Source organism: Sceloporus undulatus, chromosome 6 (genome assembly GCF_019175285.1).
Source record: "Sceloporus undulatus isolate JIND9_A2432 ecotype Alabama chromosome 6, SceUnd_v1.1, whole genome shotgun sequence".
NCBI classification, from domain to species: Eukaryota; Metazoa; Chordata; class Lepidosauria; order Squamata; family Phrynosomatidae; genus Sceloporus; species Sceloporus undulatus.
Window position 1 is genome coordinate 100,162,418 of NC_056527.1, and position 23,467 is coordinate 100,185,884.

At 38.1% G+C, this 23,467-nt stretch overlaps 4 protein-coding genes across 4 annotated transcripts in view; 2 read left to right on the forward strand and 2 right to left on the reverse strand.

Moving 5' to 3' along the window:
* LOC121933687 (vomeronasal type-2 receptor 26-like) overlaps window positions 1-483 on the forward strand; it is a 28,972-nt gene extending 28,489 nt beyond the window's left edge. The window contains exon 5 of the mRNA XM_042473671.1: window positions 47-483. Coding sequence (XP_042329605.1) covers window positions 47-483 — 437 coding nt within the window. The remainder of the gene's footprint in view (window positions 1-46) is intronic.
* A 2,539-nt stretch (window positions 484-3,022) lies between these two features.
* On the forward strand, window positions 3,023-4,691 carry LOC121934783 (olfactory receptor 10C1-like). The gene is made up of 2 exons (XM_042475623.1): window positions 3,023-3,050; window positions 3,751-4,691. The coding sequence occupies exons 1-2, from the start codon at window positions 3,023-3,025 to the stop codon at window positions 4,689-4,691; spliced, it is 969 nt and encodes a 322-aa protein (XP_042331557.1).
* Window positions 4,692-10,526: 5,835 nt separating this feature from the next.
* On the reverse strand, window positions 10,527-11,496 carry LOC121933688 (olfactory receptor 10A4-like). The gene is given in 2 exon segments (XM_042473672.1): window positions 10,527-10,953; window positions 10,955-11,496. Coding segments are annotated over 2 exon segments (969 nt in total).
* A 1,880-nt stretch (window positions 11,497-13,376) lies between these two features.
* On the reverse strand, window positions 13,377-14,339 carry LOC121933689 (olfactory receptor 14I1-like). The gene has a single exon (XM_042473673.1). The coding sequence runs from the start codon at window positions 14,337-14,339 to the stop codon at window positions 13,377-13,379; it is 963 nt and encodes a 320-aa protein (XP_042329607.1).
* Window positions 14,340-23,467: the final 9,128 nt, after the last annotated feature.

A 23,467-nucleotide genomic window follows, 5' to 3' on the forward strand; every position in this document is an offset into this window, starting at 1 on the left:
AAAAAACCATTCAACTACTTTATCTTTTTTGGTTATATCACCCAAGTTGGAATTTGTGCCATCTGGCTAGGCACCACTCCTCCATTCCCAGACCTTGATAAAGTCTCGCAGTCTGAGCAAATTGTGGTGCAATGTAATGAGGGCTCAAGTACAATGTTTTACATCGTCCTGGGCTACATGGGCTTTCTGGCCAGTGTTAGCTTCACTGTTGCCTATCTAGCAAGGAAACTACCTGACACATTCAATGAAGCCAAATTTATCACCTTCAGTATGCTAATGTTTTGCAGTGTCTGGGTATCCTTTCTTCCAACCTATTTGAGTACCAAAGGGAAGTACATGGTAGCTGTGGAAATCTTCTCCATTTTGGCCTCTGGTATTGGATTACTGAGTTGCATTTTTGCTCCTAAATTATACATTATCTTACTGAAACCAAACATGAACACCAAGGACCACTTTTTTAAGAAAGGCAGGTCTGTACAATAACATTATTATTATTATTATTACTACTACATTTTTGACATAAATAAAACAAACATACAGATTCACTCAACATCGTCATCCATATACCCCAACTCTCATTCCTAGTACAGTCAGCCCTGCTTATACACAGGTTTAAGCATCCACGGTTTGAAAATGTTAAAAAAAAGTATAAATTTGAAATATCAAACCTTGATTTTCCAGTTTTTATGAGGGACATCATTTTGCTATGTAACTATATTTAATGGGACTTGGGCATCCACGGATTTTGTTATCCACGGGGGATCTTGGAACCAAACTCCAGTGTATAACAAGGGTCCACTGTACTAACACGAACAATCTTGACGACCTACTAGCATACATAAGCAGCATACATTTATTATTTCCTCTTCCACAATCTTATTGGTGTTAATTGTGTTCTTTCTGTATATTCATGCTCTCTCTTTATATATCTCTTCTTTACATTTAGGCTTTTTTCTATTTCAAACTTTTACTCCTTGTATTTTTCCTATCAAATGAAATATTTATTACTGTATATACTTGACTATAAATCAACCTCATGTACAAGCTGAGGACAGGTTTTGGGGCCAAAATTATGAATTTTAATATCACTTGTGGATAAGGTGAGGGTAAAACTTAGTGGCCTATAACAAATGATGTAAAGAATGATGCAAAAGAAAATGATGCTAAAGAACTTGTAAAATTCAGGCAGGCATAACTGTGCTCATCCTAAAGGCTGGATGGATGAGAAAGTAGAGGGATTCCGTGCTTCTTTTTGGGGCTCCCAGGATGGACTAAACTCTTGCCTTTTACCACTCTATTCAATATATATGAATTAAAGTACAGAACCTACATTGACCCCTAAATAAGTTTTTTAGGGTCAATATTTTTTACTAAAATATCTAGACTTATACATGACTATATACAGTAAGCTGATAGTCAAGGTTACTTTTAAACTACTCTTAGTAATTAACATCCTAAATCTGTCGTCAATAAATTCCCTTTCTCCTGTCTCAAGAATTTCAATACTTTATCCCAGTCCTGTATTAGTTTACCATTGTCCTGGTTCTGTAGGGACTACAGATCTATACAATAACTTACTGTACATAGAATGTAATTTAATGTTGCAATACTTTACATTGAAAGCAAAGATTTAATTAGTCTGGTGATAGATTTGCATAGAGTCATTAATGATCAATGCATATATCTGAAATTATACAATATGAATTAGACGTGTGAACGTGTTATAGCTGCACAATATGTGTGAGCATGTTATAGCTATTTACGCTTTAGTATAAGAGTAAATAGACATACACAGAAGCATGCTTTTCAGGTGTGATCCTAAATAGTTCATAATTTGGTTCATCTGAATGATAATATCTTTATTATAATAATCAGTATATAAACACAGCTGTTACTCACAGACGCAGCTACTCTACTCCCCTCTATTTGGCTCTCAACCAAACAGGCCAGCAATACTTTTATTAAACATAGTTTGATTGTTTATTGTAGTTATATGCAACTTGATATTATAAAATCTCTAAGCAATTTGCAGTGAATAATGTGGCAAAACACTTTTTATGTTTTTGTCCTTATGTATCACAGTAGGTTTACATTGTTTGATATGTTGTTTAGTAACCAATACATCTCAAGAAGCTTCCATTGGTGAAATGGAAATAACATTTCCTGGGATCTTCCATTCTGTGGGCTTATCTCAACAGTGTGTTCTTGAAACTTGATTCCACTATCCGTTATCCCCTTTGAATGCTGAACCTCTGAGAGAGACTTAGCTAAGAACATCTACAAAGGTCATATAGTTCCCAGCACCAGAGCCCCATATAACTCAAAATGGTAGTCTAGAAGCCAAGCCTTCACCCCCAAGTACCTAGTTAGATGATCACCTACAATGTATTTGCTTTAAAAGCTATCGGCTTTATCTTTTGGCTATTGTTATGGCTGCCTCTAAGTAGTGGACTATGATCTGACTAAACTCAGGCCTATCTTAACTAATATTATTTATTTAAATATTTCTACTCCATTTTATATCAAAAGAACTCGGGGGGAGGGGAGGTTAGAAACAACATTAAAATTAGTCTAATTGAAAACTTCTTTGTTTTCTAAAACTTTAGGAATTTCAGATTAATGTACTATATTTTTACAATGGAGATTATTGCATGGAGAAATACTCCCAATATAGATGCAGGATTGAAAATTCAAAGCCGGGTGCTATCGCATGCTCTGGCATCTGGGCGAGTGCAACCCAGATTCAGCCTGGACCCCAACTGTGCTAATCCCATGGCATTTCAAAAACAAGAGCTTGTCATTTTTGAAATCCTACTAAATATAACTGATACTATAGAAGATAACCTGATTCAAGACGAGTTAAATGTTGTATTATATATGATAACGGCTGCCTGCCTAATCTATGCAAGATATTGGAAAGCCAATTTAGTTCCTGCAATAGACGAATGGGTAACAAAGGTACATGAGTTAGCTATACTAGATACGTTATCAGCATATATAAATAATAATTCATTTCAACAATATGATGAAAAATGGGAAAAGGTTGCAAAATTGTAGGAAGATAAACACACTATTTCTCTATGTGATAATCTCCAAAAGCTGATTGTCTATTTTATTCTATATTTTGTGTTTGTTTGCGTGTAGCTTCTTTTTGAATAGTAGTTTACTATTGTATTTTACTATTGCATTTTTAGAATTCTATTTTAGTATTCTATTCTAGTATTGTATTTTAGTATTTTATATTGAAGTAGTTATTAATACTTTATTCCGTTATAAAGTGCTATGTACATTAATGGTGCTATATAAACAAACAACAACAACAAAAACAAAAACAATAATAAAAACAAAAGGGTAAAGTCCCAAGGAGGGTTGTCACGGTGATTAAAACTGCAATTACCCATCAGTGAGATTTTCTTTTAGAAAACAAAACAAAACAAAAGTACAACACTTTATTTAGCAGTGATCCAATTAGCAGAGAATTAGCCTCCTAGGATTAGTTCTCAGGTCAGGAAATACACAAAGGAGTTGGTTTCTACTGAGACCAATTTTTCTCAGCCTATTTCTTCTTTTTAAAAAGCAGAAGAAATCCGTGTGTGCCTTTCAACATCAGAGGCAGTTGAAACAATGACTATGGGAATGACACTGGTAGATTAGTTTTAAAATACAAACGATTCCATCTCTGTATTCCTTCTCATCCATGTTTTCTCCTTTTCTCCATGCAGCTTACCACATGGTCAAAATATGCCAAACACAAGGCAATGGAAAATGACACTGCAGTAGATAGATTTCTTTTACTGGGCTTGTCTAATGTTCCAGGTCTTCAACTAGTTCTCTTTGTGGTATTCTTGTGTATTTACATTGCCACCATCCTAGGCAATGTCACCATTATTGTTATCATCAATGTGGATGTTGCTCTCCACATTCCTATGTACTTCTTCCTTGAGAACCTATCCTTCCTGGAGATTTGCTACACTTCAGTCACGATCCCCAGGTTGCTTCAGAACACTCTTGCCCTGGACAAAACTATTTCCTTCAGTGCATGTGCCACTCAGATGTATTTCTTCCTCTTCTTTGGTGTCACTGAGTGTTGTCTTCTGGCTGTCATGGCATATGATCGCTATGTGGCTATATGCAACCCACTGAGATACACAGCTATCATGAGAAAGAAAGTCTGTGTCCAGATTGCTGCCTTGTCCTGGATTTGTGGTTGTCTGGTGGCTTTGGGTCATACCACCTTCATTTTTAGCATGTCCTTCTGTGATTCTAATGTTATCAACCATTTCTTCTGTGAAATTCAGCCAGTGCTAAAGCTAGTGTGTGGGGACACGTACTGGAATGAAATTCAAATTATTGTTGCTGCTGCATTTGTGGTTTTGATACCTTTCATGCTGATTCTCATGTCCTATTGCCATATCATTTCTGCCATTTTACAGATGAAATCAGCCAAGAGCCGTCAGAAGGCTTTTTCCACCTGCTCCTCACACCTTGTTGTTGTTTCTTTATTTTATGGAACAGCCATTTTTATGTACATTCGTCCCAAATCCAGCCACTCTCTGAATGTGGACAAACTTCTCTCTCTCTTCTACACAGTTATAACACCGATATTGAATCCCATCATCTACAGTCTGAGGAACACAGAGGTAAAAGGAGCTCTGAGAAAGACAGCGTTGAAGCTAATTCCATCAAAATGAAGTGTTTTTTTAAAAAATAGATTTCTGCAAGACATTATTAGCCCATATAATAACAATGTAATTTGTATAAATGGGAATTGCATTTTCATCTCATGTTTTTAAATATAAACTGGGGGATCAAAAGTGGACAGCAAAAAGTGTATGTTAATCTGAGGTGCTGAGTATGTAAATAACAAGGTGCATTATCATATTGGTCCAAAGTGAGGAGGAACATCCAGCCCTGTAGAATGCTACAACAGGAGAACAACCTGGAAACCATATATAAAGGTATCAGATTTTGAAATGGATATGGTTATGTGAATATGATAATTGCCCGTTTCTGTAATAGGTAATATTGCCAGTTTTTGCTAATTTCTAAGCCATTTTGCTAATGGTACTGGAAAATATATGTGTTTTTCTTTAAGATTTAAAGTTTTATGAAAGCTAGGAATCTTGACACAGATTGTAAAGGTGATAAAATCTGTGCAAAGACACTATTTTGAAATTAGGACAGATGTTCAAATATGTCTTAGCATATAAATAGAGAACAGCCATGACTTTTTGGCATTCTGAAGATACAAGTTCACTTGTCTTTGGGCAATGGACATGCCTGTGCAAAATTCTTCATATTTAGTTTGTGGATAAATTGCTGTGGATTTGATATAAATGGTATAGGCATGCAAATATGTCTTAGTTATTTAGTTTATTCCTTTGTTCTGTTTATACTGAACTTACATTTAAAAAAACCCTCCAGGGATAGCAGTAACAGGGCAAAACCAACCAATCAATAGGCATCTAAAAAGCCAGTATATTGTCAAGCAAACAAAACAACAAGCTGTAGTAGATGGAATAATATTTACTTACAGTAGCACCTAAGCATGGATACATGCTTGGAAGCAATAAGCCAACAAACTAATGTCACCTCAGCTACCAGGCACAGAGCATTCTTAATTCAGGGTGCTACTGTGGAGAAGTCCAGGTTACCACTCTTTGTTATGCCCTCCCAGTAGAAAGAATACTAAGACAGAACATGGACATGCTGATAGAGCAGTAGTTCCTAATCTGTGGGTCAGGACCCCTTTGGGGGTCAACTGACCCTTTCATGGGGGTCGCCTAAGACCATTGGAAAACACCTATTTAATTACAGTTATGAAGTATCAATGAAAATAATTTCATGGGTTTCACCACAACATTAGGAACTGTATTAAATGTTGGGAACCAGTGTGATAGAGGGAGAGGCAAGCTTTTAAATAGCTGGAATTTGGTCCAGAAACAATCAATGCAACTCTCTGATGGGGGGAGGGGGGAACTGTGGCAACAAATGGTCTTAGATTCACATTGTTATTGTGTGCCTTCAAGTAATTTCTGATTTATGGCCACCCTAACCTATCATGGGGTTTCCTACATAAATGAATATATGTGTAAAAGGGTTGCACTAGCTTGAACCATAGAACATCCCTGCCTCACCAGGAAAAGAAATGGCATGCCTTAAATAAGCACATTTTCCAACTGTCAGCATTGTATGGCTGTTTCATTAAACTGACAGCTTCAAAGTTTATCTTATCCAATGTTTGATCCATGCAAAATTCATCTTGGAATACTAGCTACTTTGGGGGATATAATTCTATAATGACAAAGTCTGTTTTGCCACAGCTGATATTTCAAAAAAGCCTGAAGTAAGTAGAACTAAATTTTTGCAAGGATTATACAAAAACTGTCAATAGTTTTCTGTTATGGCACACAAAGCAAACTATTAATTTTCTTTCATTCTAAATTCTGTTGAACCAGCTCTTTAACAGTTTCTATTTCTGCAACACATTCAGGACTGGGGTTACTTTCCACTGAGACTTGCTTGGGCCTAGAAATTCAAAAGCCGAGTGGGGCTTGCAGTTATATCATCTGAAGATTTCTGCATGCTCCCTCAACTATACATGTCTCCTCTTCATGACTCTTGAGATACCTTAAAAACAGGAAGAGACCAAAATATGTGTGTAAACTGTGGAGATGAGAGAATCTCTTTGAGAAAGGACAAATTCATAATTACTATTTTCTTTATGTGACACAGGAGGCCCTTCCATTTAGTAAACATCCAGCTGTTTCTTCTTACACTGGTGCTATAGCAATGTCCAAATGTTACTACTTGGCTTTATTTGCATGAAAGTTGAGCATTGAGTTGAGCACTTAGGTAATAGACCTAATGCATACTTTTGGATAAGTGTGTGGAAACCCCCATATATTATTGCTCTTCTTTCATTTATTGTGTCTATTTCATTGTTTACCATGTCCATGTTGTACACTTCCTGATGATTGATTGATAGATTGATTGATTTATATCCCTTTAAACATTACTGAATGTTTGAAATCTATCCCATGTTGTGGTCCATATACTATCCCTCAAGATTCAGATTCCTCTCACTGCTGCTTCCACTGCTGAATTCCCATTCAACATATAATAAAACAATTACCATCCATAACCTAATTGTAGATGAATAGGCTGACCTGGAATTGTAACAGAAATTTCAGGAAACTTAAAGATCTAGGCCTGGCATAGCAATGATTGACAAGAGGACCTAGTAGATTGAAAATCCATAAGTTTATTTCCAATTGTCGACAAAGGAAAACATTGAACTCAGTGGAATTCAAGTTCCAAAAAGCTGAGATCCCCAACAAGACAAAATAGCTCTTTTTATATTAAGACAAAGAAGCTTCTTCAATACACCTGATTGGCTAATTACAATTTAAACATACAGAATTCTTTCAATCAGAACATAAATACATGCATACATTAAAACTGCATCATCACTCCTTACCCCCTCCTTTAGGAATTTAGTAGCTTTCCTTCTAACCTTGCTTCTGAACATCAACAATGTATCCTTATCTTAAATTGTGTATATTATGTCTAATTTTGTTGGTGCCAGCTTCTTACGGGTCATGATGCTCTTTTTACTCCTTTGCTCTAATTTTTTCTAAACTCCAAGCCTCTATTTTAAAAACCTATTTTTCTTTAACTAAAGCGACTCCATGTTTCTATGGCTTTTTATTTCAACAAGGAATTTCCACCACAGAATGTATGGTAGAGACCTTGGTGGATGAGCTTGGTGGTGTCAATGTACCCCACCTTTGTCCACCTGGATATTCAGTACACTTTAAGCCCAGACTGGGGGGAGTTAGGGGTGGGAGTTGCTGTCATCCTTAAGGATTTTATACTCTCATAGGGAAGCCCATCCATTCTAGCACTGTCTTTGAGGGTTTGTACCTTGTTTTGGGCAAAAGAGACAGAATGGGGGTGCTGCTGGTCTACTGCCCACCCCCCTGCCCTGAAGTGTTCCATCTTCAGCTGACTGAGGTGGTCTCAGAAGCCCAACACTGTGGTTCTGGGGACCTTCAGCATCTATGCGGAGGTTCTACTGCCAGCACCTGCTTAGAACTTCATGGCTATCATAATAACCATGGGGCTGTCTCAGTATATCATTGGTCCAACACATGTTGCAGGACTTGGACAGATAGAGGGTGATCTGGTTTGTTTGTTGGTTTGTTTTTAGGGGGATGGACAACAATCCCATTGTCATGTCAGATCACTTCCTTGTGAAGTCTGGTTTGGCAATACCAGACCTTCCCTGCAGGTGTGGAGGACTGATTGAGATGGTGTACCTCCAGAGACATGTACCATCTGAAGTACTCCTGAATGCTGTGATAAATTTTCCAACTGGCAGGGCAAGTGATTCTATTGAGGCCATGTTTTTACTATGAAATGGTGAAACTGATGCAATAACTCCTAAACAGCCATTGTGGTGTATGTAATTAACTTTGGTTTACAAAAGATCTATGGACTTCGGTTTACAAAAGATCTATGGGTAATGAAACAGGCTGGATGGCAGCTAGAGTTCAAATTGTATAGAAGATAGGAAGAATAGGACCAAAACTTGGCAAAGACCTTTTATTGTGCCTACTATGTAACTGTGAATTTTGGAAAAATAATTTATTTTGCCTCCTCTATTCTGTCTTTAGCACACTGTCCAGCAGAGATTTTTCAGAACCTATTAGGGTTAGGCTTAGAGAGGTTAGGATTAGAACCCTCAGTTACCTGCTGTGATAAATTTGCCAGGCACTTTGAGCAGAAAGTTGTTCGTATTTGTTCCCAACTTGATGCCACAGTTATGCAGAGTCTAGGGAGGGGTCCACTGCACTAGCTAGTCAATATTCTTGGGATCAGTTTCATTTATTGCAGCCTGATTGTGTGAATAAGGCCCTTGAATTGGTCTGTCCCACCCCATGTAGTCTTACCCTTGCACCTCTTGACTTTTAAGATCTAGCAGATGTGAATTGACTGGGTGGGGTCAAGGGGTGTTAAATGTCTCACAATAATTAGGGGAGGTGCCTGCTATCATAAAGGAGGCTGTTGTGCATCTGTACTACCATATCATTAATATCCCACATTTGGGCAAGGTACATGAAGCTGTGGTGGCTGAGCAGCTTCGGATGTTCTTGGATAAAATGGATTGTCTAGATCCATGTAAGTCTGGTTTCAAGCCAGCAGTAAAACATTTTAACTTGCTTATAGAAGGAGGGCAGGACTGGGGCCATCCTGGCTTCTCTAGTGAGGGAGTCTGAGACCAGACACTGAGAAGGCCTTCTCTATTGTTTCCAGCAAATCAGCCTGAGAAGATGGTGGGGCAGAGAAAAGGGTCTCTCCAGAAAATCTTAGAACATAACATGTGAAAAAAATGGAAAATCCCATTCCGTAAAAGGCATGCTTTGATTACCATCTACCCTGGGGAAGAAAATGGAAGTGCTACAAGGACATGTGGAATGGCATGGAGAAACTTGCTCATATTCCAATTGGTTTCACCCTTCTTTTCTCATATAAATGCTACAAGATCCTTTGCATATTGTTGTATAGGAATTATTCTTCCACAAAAACCATGTTTTCTTGCATGAATGATTGTTTTATGTGCAGAAAAAAGGTTTCAGAATATCCATTGTGTGTAACAAAACTCCATGTGATTTCTCCATAGAATAATTGCTGTGCAACAGTTTAGGCTGCCCAATACCAGGAGAACATCTCCTTCTTCCTGCTTTATTTTTTTCCCTAAGATATTTCTGTTCCACCTCCCAGCTCACAAGGGTTCCTGAGGCAATTTACAAGTGAAAACAGTTGAAAACAGTTGAAATATTTTTTAAAAATTAAAAACACATTAGGCTACTATTTAAAACAGTCTAACAACAATCCTAAAATGAAAATTTAAAACAAGTGAAATAAAACAATTATTCCCCTCAATGGGAGTTCCCAATTGTTGGGAAACGTCTTTTCAACCTGGTAGTAAGTAATTAAAAATATTCTTTTCATCCTTAGTCCCCGACAGCATGACTAGTACTTGGTGTTGATAGTGTACACCAGTAGCATCTGGAGGACCACACCTTGGCCCCTTCTGATGTATAGGAATAGCAGTTTGATATGTGTGGAAACAAGCTCATCTTCTTTTCAGTCTGTTCAATCTAAAAATTCAATAACTGATCATTTCAAATGAAACAAGCAAGGGTCAGCATTTATTTTTGACACATATTTATTACTTGGTTAATAGATTTTCAAAGATCCTTTTTTAAAAAAAAAGGGGGGGGGGGTGAAGAAGAATAGTTCATTACATTAAGAATTTTGCTCATATTTCTACTATCCATCAGGTTTCTTGGGAAGTTCATCTAAGCTGACAGATGCATATTATCCTTCTTCCCTCCTCCTCCTCCTCCTCCTTTCGAAAATGACTGTAAAATGCTTTAATCTAAACAAATAAAATAAATCCTATTTGTACATGCAAATCTTCCCTTGATGTTCCAGTCATCAGGAGATTAATCTACATATCATCTATCCCACCTTTTGTTCTGAGCAGATAGTCCCTTGAATAATGTTCTCTTCAATGCACCTTTAACCTCTTTGTTTCTTAGGCTATAGATGATGGGGTTTAACATGGGTGTGATTACTGTGTAGGAAAGAGAGAGGATCTTTGTTTCTGGTGAGTAGCTGGATTTAGGTCTGAAGTAGGTAGATGTGGCAGTGCTATAAAACAAAGTAACCACAACAAGATGAGATGAACATGTAGAGAAAGCTTTATGCTGTCCCTCCGCTGAGGGCATTCTTAAGATGGTAGTTACAATGTGCACATATGTGAGCAGAATCAAGAGGAAAGGGAATATAATGAAGAGCACTGTGGCTGTGAGAGCTTCTATTTCAAACACATATGTATCAGCACAAGCTTACTCTAGCACTGGGGGACTGTCACAAAAAAGTGATTGTGTTTGGCCCACAAAATGGAAAACTGAATATCCATGTTGTCTGCACAATAGAGACAGGGAAACCTGAGAACCATGAGGCAGCAGCCAGTTGGAAACAAGCTGATCTGTTCATTATGTGTGGGTAATGTAAAGGGTTGCAGATGGCAACATAACGGTCATACGCCATTGCAGCAAGGAGGCAACATTCAGCTGCACCAAAAAAGAAGAAGAAATACATCTGGGTGGCACAACCTGCATAGGAAATGGTCTTGTTTTCCATCATGAAATTGACTAGCATCTTTGGGACAATTACCAAATTGAAACATAGCTCTAAGAGGGAAAGGTTTTGAAGGAAGAAGTACATGGGACTGTGGAGTATAGGGTCCACTGTTGTGACAAGAATGATAAGGATATTTCCAGTCAGAGTTACGGTGTACATAAGAAGAAAAATGGTGAAGAGGGGTACCTGAAACTTGGGGTAATTTGAAAATCCAATTAGAATGAATTCTGTAACCCTGGTCTGATTGTCTTTGCCAACTATCCTTTGCTCAATCTGCATCATAGTTTCAGGCAGACCCTCAAACAAAGCTAATATATTCTTCTTTGAAAGACACTTTTTGGAGAGCTAGTAATGGGACTTTTTTACTCTTCAGTTACGTCCCAGTGGGCCTCTAAGAAAAGTATCTGCACATAGGCACTTGTCTTAAGAATGGGTGTGCTACTGAAGCTGCTGTGAAAGCTGGTGATTATAAACTGTTTTCAAAAAGAAAAGTGTGGAAAAAAGAAGAAACCCTGAACCCCGTTGCTGCAATTGGAAGCTTCCCTCCCTGAAAAGTCACAACAAAATAGCCATGCACAATCCCAAACATAATGTTTGGCCCATCTTTTAGTAGTGATTCACATTTGATGCACTTAATTAGACTAGTATGATTATGTTTCACTGTTTATTATTTATTTACAGAGTACTTTATCTTGATCTTAAACAGCACCTCTATACACCACCATGTCCATTTAGTGACCAGGAGAAGATGAGGACACCTGGGTGGTGTCTGGCTTCAGTTCTGCAGCTGAGAGAAAGAAACAGACATCTCTCACCTAGATTTCTGGAGACACAGGAGGACAACGCATGGTTTTCTACACTAGCTACGGGATTGCCGCTAAACATTGCGTAGATGCCCAACCCTTCAAGATCCTTGTCTGTGTCCCAGCCACTAAATGGATAGGGAGGCACACACCTGTTTTGTGAAGCTTCCTTGTTTGAGCAAGGGGAAGCATTGTTCAAGAAGATACTGAATACCTCCTTGCAGAACTAACTTACAAGCATGCTTATTTGAATAACAACAAGTTAATGAGTGTATGCCACTGACAGGATTACCCATTTAGTATAGAGTTCTGAAGTATGATTTTAAGCACATTCAGTTCCATGTGATTTCTATGGGTCCAAACAGACAGGTCAAAATAAAGCTGCTTTGGGTCACTTTGGAGGCATGCTGTTTAAATGACACACGCATCTTAAGAGGCCAGAAGCTATGCCAAAGCTGCACTCCAGTCTTTAGGACTGGAGCATGGCTTTGGTGTGGCTTCCAGTCTCTTAGGATACATGCATCATTTAAACATCACACTTCCAAAATGGCCGAAAGCAGCTTTATTTTTGCCTGTCTGTTAGTCGGCTTTGGAGCCCTGGTACTTCATTGTTCCCACCCAGAGTGAGAATGCCAAGTGTGTATATCTAAAAGCACAGAGTCCCACTGAAGACCTTCACAGTCAATGTTTGACACTCTCAGTCCAAAATTGGGACATTGGGGGTGTAATTTATACATGCACTTCACTCTATATCTATGTATGCGTGAGCAGTGACCACCTTTCAAACCCTTCTCTCTTTTCTACATTATTATTATAGTTAAGATCCACATTCCAAATCTTCTCTAACATAAAATGATACTTAACACAATGTATGCTATTATGACATAAAAAGATGCTCCATGACTGTTTACTCAAAAGTAAATATCAGTGTGTTTAATGGGAGTAAACCTGGAGAGAGTAGGCATTGACTAGCAGCCCATCTATGTATTTACCTAGGAATTTTCTACTCAAGATATGAGGGACTTATTTCTGAGAAGATTTATGTAAGCTCTTTCGAAGATCTTGGAGATTTACAAATCTTGGAGATCTACAATAACATTAAGCATGAACATACCAAACTTTCTCAGTTCAATATTCCATATGCTACTTTTCCTTATAATTTATAAAGCAAAAGCTTAATTAGCTGATAATTTTGTTTAAAACATCTTAGAAATGTGACATTGAATATAAAGTAGTATACATTTAACATTTTGTGAGCAGATTCTATCTGTGAATTAATAATAATAATAATAATAATAATAATAATAATAATTATTATTATTATTATTTTGATGTCATTCTCCATCTCCCATATCTTTACTTTGTTGTCAGCACGTGTTGATTGAAGATTACTTTATTCATGAATTTCTCAAGTGCTTTCCTGATCTCTTTGTTTCTCAAACTGTAAATGACTGGGTTGGCTATTGGTGACACTACAGAATATAGTAAAGCTGCCAGGAGTTCCTTAGAGATTGATGACCCTGAGCTTCTCTTCATGTGTGTAAACATCCCAGTAAACAGAAATAAAGAAAAAACAATAAGGTGAGGCAAACATGTAGAAAAAACTTTGTACCTGCTATGGGAAGAAGGGATTTTTTGCACTGCAGAAAATATGTGAGCATAAGATACAATGATTGAAGAACAGAAAATCAAACCAAACACAATGCCACATGCAAAGACTGCAGTTTCATTGCCAAAGGTGTCAGCACAAGCAAGCTTTAGTATTTGGGGGATATCACAAAAAAGCTGATCTACGTTGTTTGGACCACAAAATGGCAAGAAAATGATATTCATTGCATGCAGCATTGCATAGATTGTACTGCTTATCCAACAACCAGCTATCATGCCGGCACATTTCATCTTATTCATTATCACATGATATTGGAGTGGGAAGCAGATGGCAATGTAGCGGTCATATGCCATGACAGTAAGGAGAGCTAGTTCTGCAGAAGCAAAGTTGACCCCCCAAAAGATTTGGCTCATGCACCCAGAGAAGGAAATAGATCTGATTTGGGTCAAGGAGACATTGATGGATTTAGGGATTGTGACTGAGATGAAGAAGATATCAAGGATGGATAAATTGGCCAGAAAAAGGTACATGGGTGTGTGAAGATGGCGGTCCACAGCTACAATCATGATGAGGAGAAGGTTGCCAGTCAAGGCTATCAGATAAATCAGTAGGAACAGTACAAAGTATAACATTTGCAGCTCAAATTGATCAGAGAGTTCCAGAAGCAAAAATTCAGTCACCGTGGTTGTGTTGGACCCTTCTTGTTTCATACAGTCTCTGTATAGTAAGGGGGAAGAAATCAGTTAGTTCGTTTAGCATACATTACAATGTAATAGTAATACTTCCAATGTTTTCATTTACATTTGAGAATCACATTTTGTACTTTTCATTCTCAAATAGAAGTAGTGTTTTAGCAACGTGAAGAACAATCTCAGTTTGTTTTTGAAGAGAATTTGCCAAAACATAATGCTTTGAAATGTCAAGAAAGGCCAGATGGAAAATTTGTTAAATATATACAGGTGTAAAGATAAATATTTGCTTTGGCAAGGATTCAGCATTGTGGTGGGTGTTTAAGGCTCGTACAAATTTAATTGTTACATCTCATGTATATAATCTCACATGTAACAAACATTAAAGGCTTGAAACAAGTTACAATAGCCTCTCCATCCTGAATCACTCATTTTTACTTGAAGATGAATCAGCTGTGGAAAAATTTGCAACTGCAGCAGATCAAATGCTAGACAATTCATACCTCCCTCCAATACATTAGCTGTATGGAGGAAGTCTGGTAAAGCAAGGTCCATGCTAGTGGTTGTACCCTACCTATAACCTTCAACAATGTTTGGAATGAGGTTTTCTGAAGAACAACACCCACCTATAAAAAGTTTTTCATGTCTGGGGAATTCACACAGAAGGTAAAGCTGGAAGATTCCCCAATGGTCACTTGGTCTGTTGCGCTGCGCAGTAGTCTACATCTAACATATACCTGAGAGTTGGCCATTCACATCTTTTTTAAAACATCTGGTGAAGGACAATCTATGGAAGTCTATCCCACTCACTGTCAAATAGCTCTTTCCATCAAGACATATCTCCTAATGTTTACTGATAATCTTCTTTCATGTAATGTGAACCAATGGTTTGGAATCTATGATCTAAAGCAGCAAAAACAAGTTTGCACCACCTTTCACACAATATCCCCACAGATACTTTTTTTTAAAAAGTGATAATTTCATCTATTCTTCTCTAGGCTGAATATTCCCAACTCTTACAGGGTTTGCTTTCCAGTCTCTTTACCATTCTGACTCCTCTTCTGTACATATCCCAGCTTGTCAATATATTTATTACATAGTCATGGCCAAAACCAGGCACAAGAATTCAAGTGAAGTCAGGGAAAATCTGACTGAAGCAGATGACGCAGTGCAATTAGGATGTTTACTATAACCTATAAGCAACTTTTATCCCATATGTTTCCCCCCTCAGATATCTACATTCAGTGTTGAGCATTCAGCGGTGGAGCTAGGCAGACTGTGGTATCAAGTGATAGACCAACAGTGTACCTTTACTCTTTGTTGTCCATGTCAATGCCTGCTGCATCTGAAGAGACCTTTGGTTTCACCTTGCACTTCATGTTTGTTAGTTAGGCCAGTTCACACTTTCATCTCCAAGATTTCAAACATGAAATAAACAAGTAATCCACATGTATTTTCAAACTAATATCCCAAACTCAATAGTCCTCTTCAGACTACTTAATTCCATCTTATCCACTACCTGAATGCAGTAAAAGTCCACCCTTGACTGTCTCTGTGTCAAGAAATATTCAGTCCATTAAATGTGAATGTGGCTGTATTTCTCTTTCTATTTAATATACAGTAAATGCGAGGTCAATGTGATGTAGTGGTTTGCATGTTGGACCAGGATACCAAGAGACCAAGAACTGATTCCCTGTTCAGCCATGGAAACCCACTAGTTGCACTTGGATAAAGCATATCCTCTCAGCCTCAGAGGAAAGTAATGACAAACCCTCTCTGGGCTAATCTTGCCAAGAAAACCCTACAATAGGATCACCATAGGTTGAAAATGACCTGAAGGCACATAAAATCAACAAAATGTGAGAGGTGACCTGGACTAGTGCTTCAGCATATGGGGGCATCCTTTTCAAACTGACTTCTAATTCCACCCCATCTTGGTATGGCAGTTAGCAGTGGCTAAAAACCCTACACACTTGTCAATGTGACATTTTTTAGCTCCTTGGTGCACTTTCAACTGAACTCCCTAACACTGTAAAGTCGAAGGCTTTCATGGCCAGCAACCATAGCTTTTTGTGGGTTTTTCGGGCTATGTGGCCATGTTCTAGCAGAGTTTCTTTCTGACGTTTCGCCAGCATCTGTGGCTGGCATTTTCAGAGAAAAGATGCCAGCCACAGATGCTGTTGAAACATCAGAAAGAAACTCTGCTAGAACATAGCCACATAGCCCGAAAAAACCACAAAAACTATCCCCAACATTGTATGTTAGCAAAATAAAAGCAGAAAGGAAAGCTACATACATATACAGTATGCACTGGATGTAAAATATATTGTGACCTGGAATCAACCTTAACTCTGTTAAATTAAAGAACAATCTTTTCATTCTCTGTTCCACCTTTTTATTTTCTAATTCTTACACAAATTTATGACATCACATGTTTTCCAGATCTATCAGTCTATATGTATGTACAGTGCACCCGTGTCATAAGCGGGCACACTTTACACGGCTTTCAGCATACACTGAAAGCTGTACATGGAGGAAGGGGCAGCACATACCATGGAGACTAATGCGCCACTGCACCACATTGTGCATGAGCCCCATTAATTTAAATAGGGCTCGAGCATACACATAATTTGCTTTACGCGGAGGAGTCCGGAACAGATCCCCCACATAAATCAAGGTCACACTGTATATGCACATATGCATCTGTTTGTTTTATGCTTGTTTCCCTCTTCTGGAGGGGAAGAGCTGGGATCCATTGTAGCCCCCAGCATGAATAAAAATAGCACAAACAAAATTACAATTGGTTATACTATTAAACTCAGTTAAGGTAGGTATAATGTTAAAACATCATTTAATTTGAAACGTTTAGAACATTGATTTTTTTTTTTACAAAAAAAGAAATATCACATGTACCGACACATCAAAAGTCATAACTTCAGTTCTCTCAGTTTTCAAGGGTAATAATTTGTTTTATCTTTCCAGTACCTTTTCACATTCCAGCACCTCCAATTATTTCATTAACCTCACATGGACCACATGTTTTATTATCTTTCCAATACAAGAAAAAGAAACAATAACTGCCCCATTTCTCATAGCTTACCTTCTGGTAGTGAATCATGTATGTTTCTTTTAAAATAATAATGATGGGTTACCATTTGTTTTTTCAGTTTTAGTAAGGAAATTATTTTTTTCCTGTACTAAAGCCTTCATATTGAGCTTGATAACTGAGCTCCTTAGTAATTTGGAATGATGTTCTTTGAAATCAAATTATTCATACAGAATATGAAGAAGTAACATTCCCTGCTATCTTTGAAATAATCAGATTTATATATATGAAGGCGGAGTGAAGGTAAAACAGAAAAAGAGAGTCTTTTAGAAAAATATTACATATGATAAAATAAAACAAGAAACTTACATTGGGTAGTTGGGAGTTGGAACAAACTTGTTGAAACATATCTCTTCATAGATCAAACCAAAATGCTCCATGAATTCTGGCCATGTGTCATGAATGAAGTCAAATATTCAGTAATTTATTAAAAAAAAAAAAAAGAGGGGGGGGGGGGGAGAAGCTATTGCTGTTTAAGATCATACTAAGAGAATGAATGACTAAGAAAGCCTGTTGCAAAATTCAGTAGAAATTGTACAGCCTGACAATTTCAGCTCATTTCACTCTTGCCTCAGTCTCAGATGACTTTCTAATGTATTCTGTACCGATACATTTATACAGCTGTATTTATGCACACAATCTCTTCCCAAAGGCATAGATTTAACTATGTAGGTATAATGATCTTTCCTTTTTGGATGCTGCTGAGCTAAAAGAAAAATGGAAAGGAAAAAGAAAGTACAGAGGTGATTACTTTTAATGGTATAGGCCATGGAAACTCACTGGGAGATCTTGGGCGAGTCACATACTCTCAGCCCCAGAAAACCCTGTGATAAGTTCACCATAGAGAAATGGCTTGAAGGCACACAACAACAACACTTGTATTTTTTTAAGTGATTCACTTATCAATTTAGCCTGAATAACTGCTTTTCAAAGTGATTTGATTCACAAGAGCTAGTAGATTGTATTGTCTATTTATATATCCACCAGCCAGTTTCTATATAGCAAGCCAGGACACAGTTATGGAAAACATTATGTAAAACTGTACTTGGGCGAGAGCTCCATTGAACACAATGACATATACAGTGTGCTTGTGAAAGTCTTCAAACTTAAGGATGAGTAGTTAATAATGGATGAAAGAAGTAATTTGTCCTCCCCATGACTATGACACCAGACACTATGATGGCTGTTGTGATGGCCTGACTGGAGAGTCCAAATCACAGTATGAGGTAGACGGTCCTGCTGTCTGTGGCCCTAGGAAGCATCTATGATTTTTACTTATGTCATTACTCCATTTATCTCCTGGAGTGGGAGAATAGAGTAGGAGAGACGCAACTGCCATATTTACTTTGTGGGCTAGTGATTTTAGTTGTCAAAGGTTTATTGATATTTCTATGCCTCCTCATGCACACAGAGAAAAACACCCCCAAACAGCCAAAGGACTCTATTATACAGATATACTAGAAGTATCCCCCCAGCTTCCCCCTGCTTGCTCTCATGCAGCCCAAGTCACAACTGCCTCCTTTATTTTAAATCTCCCTGTCGAGTTAGGTTTGTGGTGGACTGGTTGCTTTCAGCCCTCCAGGAATGAAAAGAAAATGAAGGCTCTAAATTGTCTCAAACTTCACAACCAATCTCTCCATTCCCATCTCTCACTCACTCTATGTTTTGTCTTTCCATGCAGGAATCCTAGGGTGTTCTCTCTCTCTCTCCTCCTTGCATATGTGCAAAAAGAATTGTTTTCAACTACAAAATTTATCACTGAAGCCACTTAAGCATAACTTAATAAAATGGGTGAAATGGGTGGGGGAGATCAGAGGGTAAGGAACACTGTCTAGTCTCTTTTCAGCTCCTTCCCTTCCACATCCTAGCACTAGAACCCGGACTCCTATCTTTGTCTGGAGGCCATTTATACCAATGTGGCTTTCTAGGGGAAGAGTGTGGGTGTACAATCAATTCAATTTCAGATTAAAAGGAGGAGTGTGATGCTAAAGCAACAAAACCAGGGTGGAACTGGTGCTGGATAATGTGTACTGAAGCTGAATATTTTTTGCAGGTGTGGATTCAGCCACATTTAGTGCAAGCCCATTGGAATCAAAAGGACTGATATTAGTCACAATGGATCAATACAGAAATGAGCACATTCCATTAGAGAATAGTAAAATCTCTCTATACTCCCTCCTGCTTTCTGGTGGTGGGACAGATGTAAAAAAAAGGTAATGACAGATTCAGCAGAGCTTCCAAAGACTTTTCTTTTGTCTTCTCATTTTAATTCCAGCAGTTATTTGATCCTTATTGGTGTTCTTTTTAAATTGACTGTGCAATTGTACAGATGGGCAGTCATGTTAGGATGTGGTGGTATTTGTTGATGTACTTACTGTCTCTTTTTTAGTTCTGATCCAAACAATGCAGTTGGAAGCATTTTGTTCCTACCCAGAGAGAGTAAAATATTTTTTTAAAGATACATTTCCTTAGTCGCATGGATTCTTTTCCCTCCACATACTGACCTTCTAAAAACATAGCAGTAAAACAGTAAAGGAAGAATGTGCAAAGGCAAGCCTACTGTTAAACATAAAGGAGGGAAAAAAAGGAGCCCTGGTGGTGCAGTGTTAAATGCCAGTACTGCAGCCACTCACTCACAAACCACAAGGTTGTGAGTTCAATCCCAGCCAGTGGCTCCAGGTCAACTCATCCTTTCATCTTTCTGAGCTCACTGAAAAGAGTATCCAGGTTGCTGGGGGCAACTAGCTTACAGTTGTAAACTGCTTAGAGACTGCTTATTATTGTGTGAAGCAGTATATAAATGAAGCTGCTATTGCTATTGCTAAAAATGATAACAGCTGAGAACCTAGACAAATTCCACCTAGACAATGAAGAAATAGAAGCAGTAAAAGAGTTCTCATACCTGAGATCAAACTTGATAGAAATGAGGACTGCAGTGAGGAAATTAGAAGAAGATCAAGAATAGGGAGAGCAGCTATGAAAGAACTAGAAAAGATTCTAAAATGCAAAGATGTACAACTGAACACAAAAGTCAGAATTGTACAACCCATTGTTTTTCCTGTTACCATATGTGGATGTGAGAGCTGGACAGTTAAGAAAGCAGATAGAAAGAAAATAAATCCATTTGAGATGTAGTGCTGGAGAAGAATGCTGAGGAGCCCATGTACAGCCAAAAAGACAAACAAGTGGGTCTTGGAATAGATCAAAACAGAGATATCCCTGGAAGACAAGATGACAAAACTGGAGCTGTCATACTTCAGACACATCATGAGATGGCACAATTCATTGGAAAAAAAATGCTAGGAAAGGTGGAGGGAAGTACAAAGAAAGGAAGGCTGCATGCTAGATGGATGGACTCTATTAGTGAGGTCACGAGTATGAATTTGCAGGAACTAAGCAGAGTAGTGGAGCACAGGAGGTCTTGGGGATGTCTCATCTACAGAGTTGCCATGGGCTGAGATTGACTTGAGGACAGACAACAACAACAACAAAAGTTCTAGACTCTTTATGTTCTGAAAGACCATCCCCTCACACTGGCAGAAACACAGCTGTCCTGCACTGGTGAGTGATTTGAACTTGTAGCTGGGGGTTCTTGGCATTGCTGGTTGCAATACAAGCCAAGGAGTGGAGCTGGGAAGGGAGCTTTCAGCATATGCTTCTTCTGCCATCTCCATCTTGTGATACAATCTACCTATTTATTTATTTATTTATTTCATTTGTATGCTGCCTTTCTCTGAGGGAGAGACCCAAGGTGGCTCACAGACAAAACATTTAAAATCTCAGTAAAATTCAAAACAATTCAAAACAACTACATACAGTATAAAATCACACAATAGCAATAGCAAGTACATTTCTATAGCACTTATCAGTGCACTTAAGCATTCCCTAACTGGTTTACAATGTGTAAACTAAAATATAGAATATAGAAAAGTTAAAAACATAACTAAAACCCACCTGCTCCATAAAAATCAAGCTGCTATGAATTTACTTAGTGGAATTGTTGTCAATTCTGATTATTCTACCCTGGAATGGTATGGTAAGTACCATTCTTCAGTACTAGTTTCAGGCCCAAGATGACAAATGTATGTGTGTTTGTGTGTCATTAAATATGACTATATAGGCGAACATTGAACAATTTGACATTAATATTGCAAACCATTTAAAAATAAGAATATACCAGGAGAAATTAATCTGAATGGGATCAAAAGTCAATAAAGTTTTGCTATGCAATGGTCCAATTATGTCTACAGAATAACCAAGCGATATTATGTCTTATCCTCATCATTTCTCATCATGTTCATAAATGCTGGAGAAGAGACGTCCAAATGGAACATAAGACTATAGCTCATTGAATATCCACTCTAAGGTCCAAAACACACATACATTTCTTCTCTGTCAGAGTGCTCTGGTGCCACAATAAACTACAGTTCCCAGAATTCCCTAGCAATGAGCCAGGGCAGTTAAAATGGTCTGAAACTGGATTACTTCTGCAGTGTGTTTTGGACCAAAATTAGTCTTTGCAGTGTATTAATGGCCACCTTCATAAACATCTTGCAATATGCTACATTCAACACATATTACAATGATAATACTTCTCCAGTTTCTTTTGTTGATCATTTTTTTCTTTTTAAAAAAGTTAAGTTTAAGCAACAACCATTTCCTAAACCTGAACTACATTTATTATAGAAAGAAGCTAGAATACTACAGTTTACTAGCAAAAACTCTTCAGAGCAATTATTATGGAAGTTTTGTTTAATGATCTAACCATAAATACTATAGTTTATGTATGAAAAGATTCCCAATAGACAGTCCTGACTCTAGAGGATTTAGATCTTTTTCAAAATGAGACACAGGAGACATTAGTCACTAGAGGAAAGTATCTTCTATACACACAGAGAAACAAACCACATACACACAGTGGGAGGGTACAAAAGGGGTTGGAATATAATATAATGTCTGTTGTTCTAAGTATTGTGCATGAATGAAATGGATTCCAGCTGCAAATATCTACTATTAATTCACTGAAGACAGAAACAACATTGTGCAATATCTTAGAAAAGACAAAAACAAAAAGAAGGTCTCATAAAACATCTAAGTATGAAGAACAAAAGAACTATCATTGCTTCATCTTCTGCACTTTACAAGTCAGTCAATGCATTAAAATATATCTAAAGCACTTCACAGGAATAAAGACCAAAGTGTTCATTCACAAGAATAATATATACTTCAAGTACAACACAGGTAAGATTAAGGATGAAATGCTTATGCTGAAAATATAGACTACGTTTGTCTCCAGGCACAGTAAGGGGTTATATAGACGGTCCCAAAGTGGCAACCTCATGCCACGGCCCTGATCCAGCCTCTGGAGGGCGCAAAAAGGAGTTGCAAAAAGCTGCTCCTTTTTGTGCCATCCAAAGGGTGCCGTAGCCACAGCAGTGTAGCTTTAAGGTGCCCCTTTGACGCTGCATCATCTGGATGCAGTGCCAGAGTCGTGCCATGATGCTGTGCACCATCTGGAACAGCATGCCACATCATGAAGCCTTGGGGGCAGAGTTAGGGCATCCAGCATCAGGACGCTGTACCCTGACTCCATCCACAGGCTGGCACAAAGTGCTGGTCTGTACAGGGCCTGAGTTAAATGTAACTGAAAGTGAGAAGAGACTCACAGCTCAGTTCAGTGTATGTTGTTGAATGAAGTTTCAAAAATTCCTAAATGACTGAATCCATAGTTGGCTCATGGTCCAAGAAGGAAGAGAGAGAGTGAGAACATGAGTTTAAAGTCAATTGTCCATACTTAAAAAGTGCTGGTGGAGCACAGCTGGGACCTTGTTTGGACCCGGGCTGATGGCGGCTAGCAGTTCGGTGGCAATTTAGTGAGCTATAATCCCCACCTCCATCCCACGACCCGGCTGGAGCCAGTTTTAAAAGGTGAGCAATAAGCTCCTAAGTAAGTGGAAGGAAGGAAGGAAGGAAGGAAGGAAGGAAGGAAGGAAGGAAGGAAGGAAGGAAAGTTTCCTACATTTTACTTCCAGAGCTCCCACTG

Excerpts from the sequence above, each read along its gene's own strand:
- LOC121933689 (XM_042473673.1), bottom strand. The coding sequence starts at position 14,339 with ATGAAACAAGAAGGGTCCAACACAACCACGGTGACTGAATTTTTGCTT.
- LOC121934783 (XM_042475623.1), top strand. The coding sequence starts at position 3,023 with ATGATGAAAAATGGGAAAAGGTTGCAAA. Across the intron at positions 3,051-3,750 it reads AAATGGGAAAAGGTTGCAAA|ACAAGGCAATGGAAAATGAC; the intron begins ATTGTAGGAAGA and ends AATATGCCAAAC.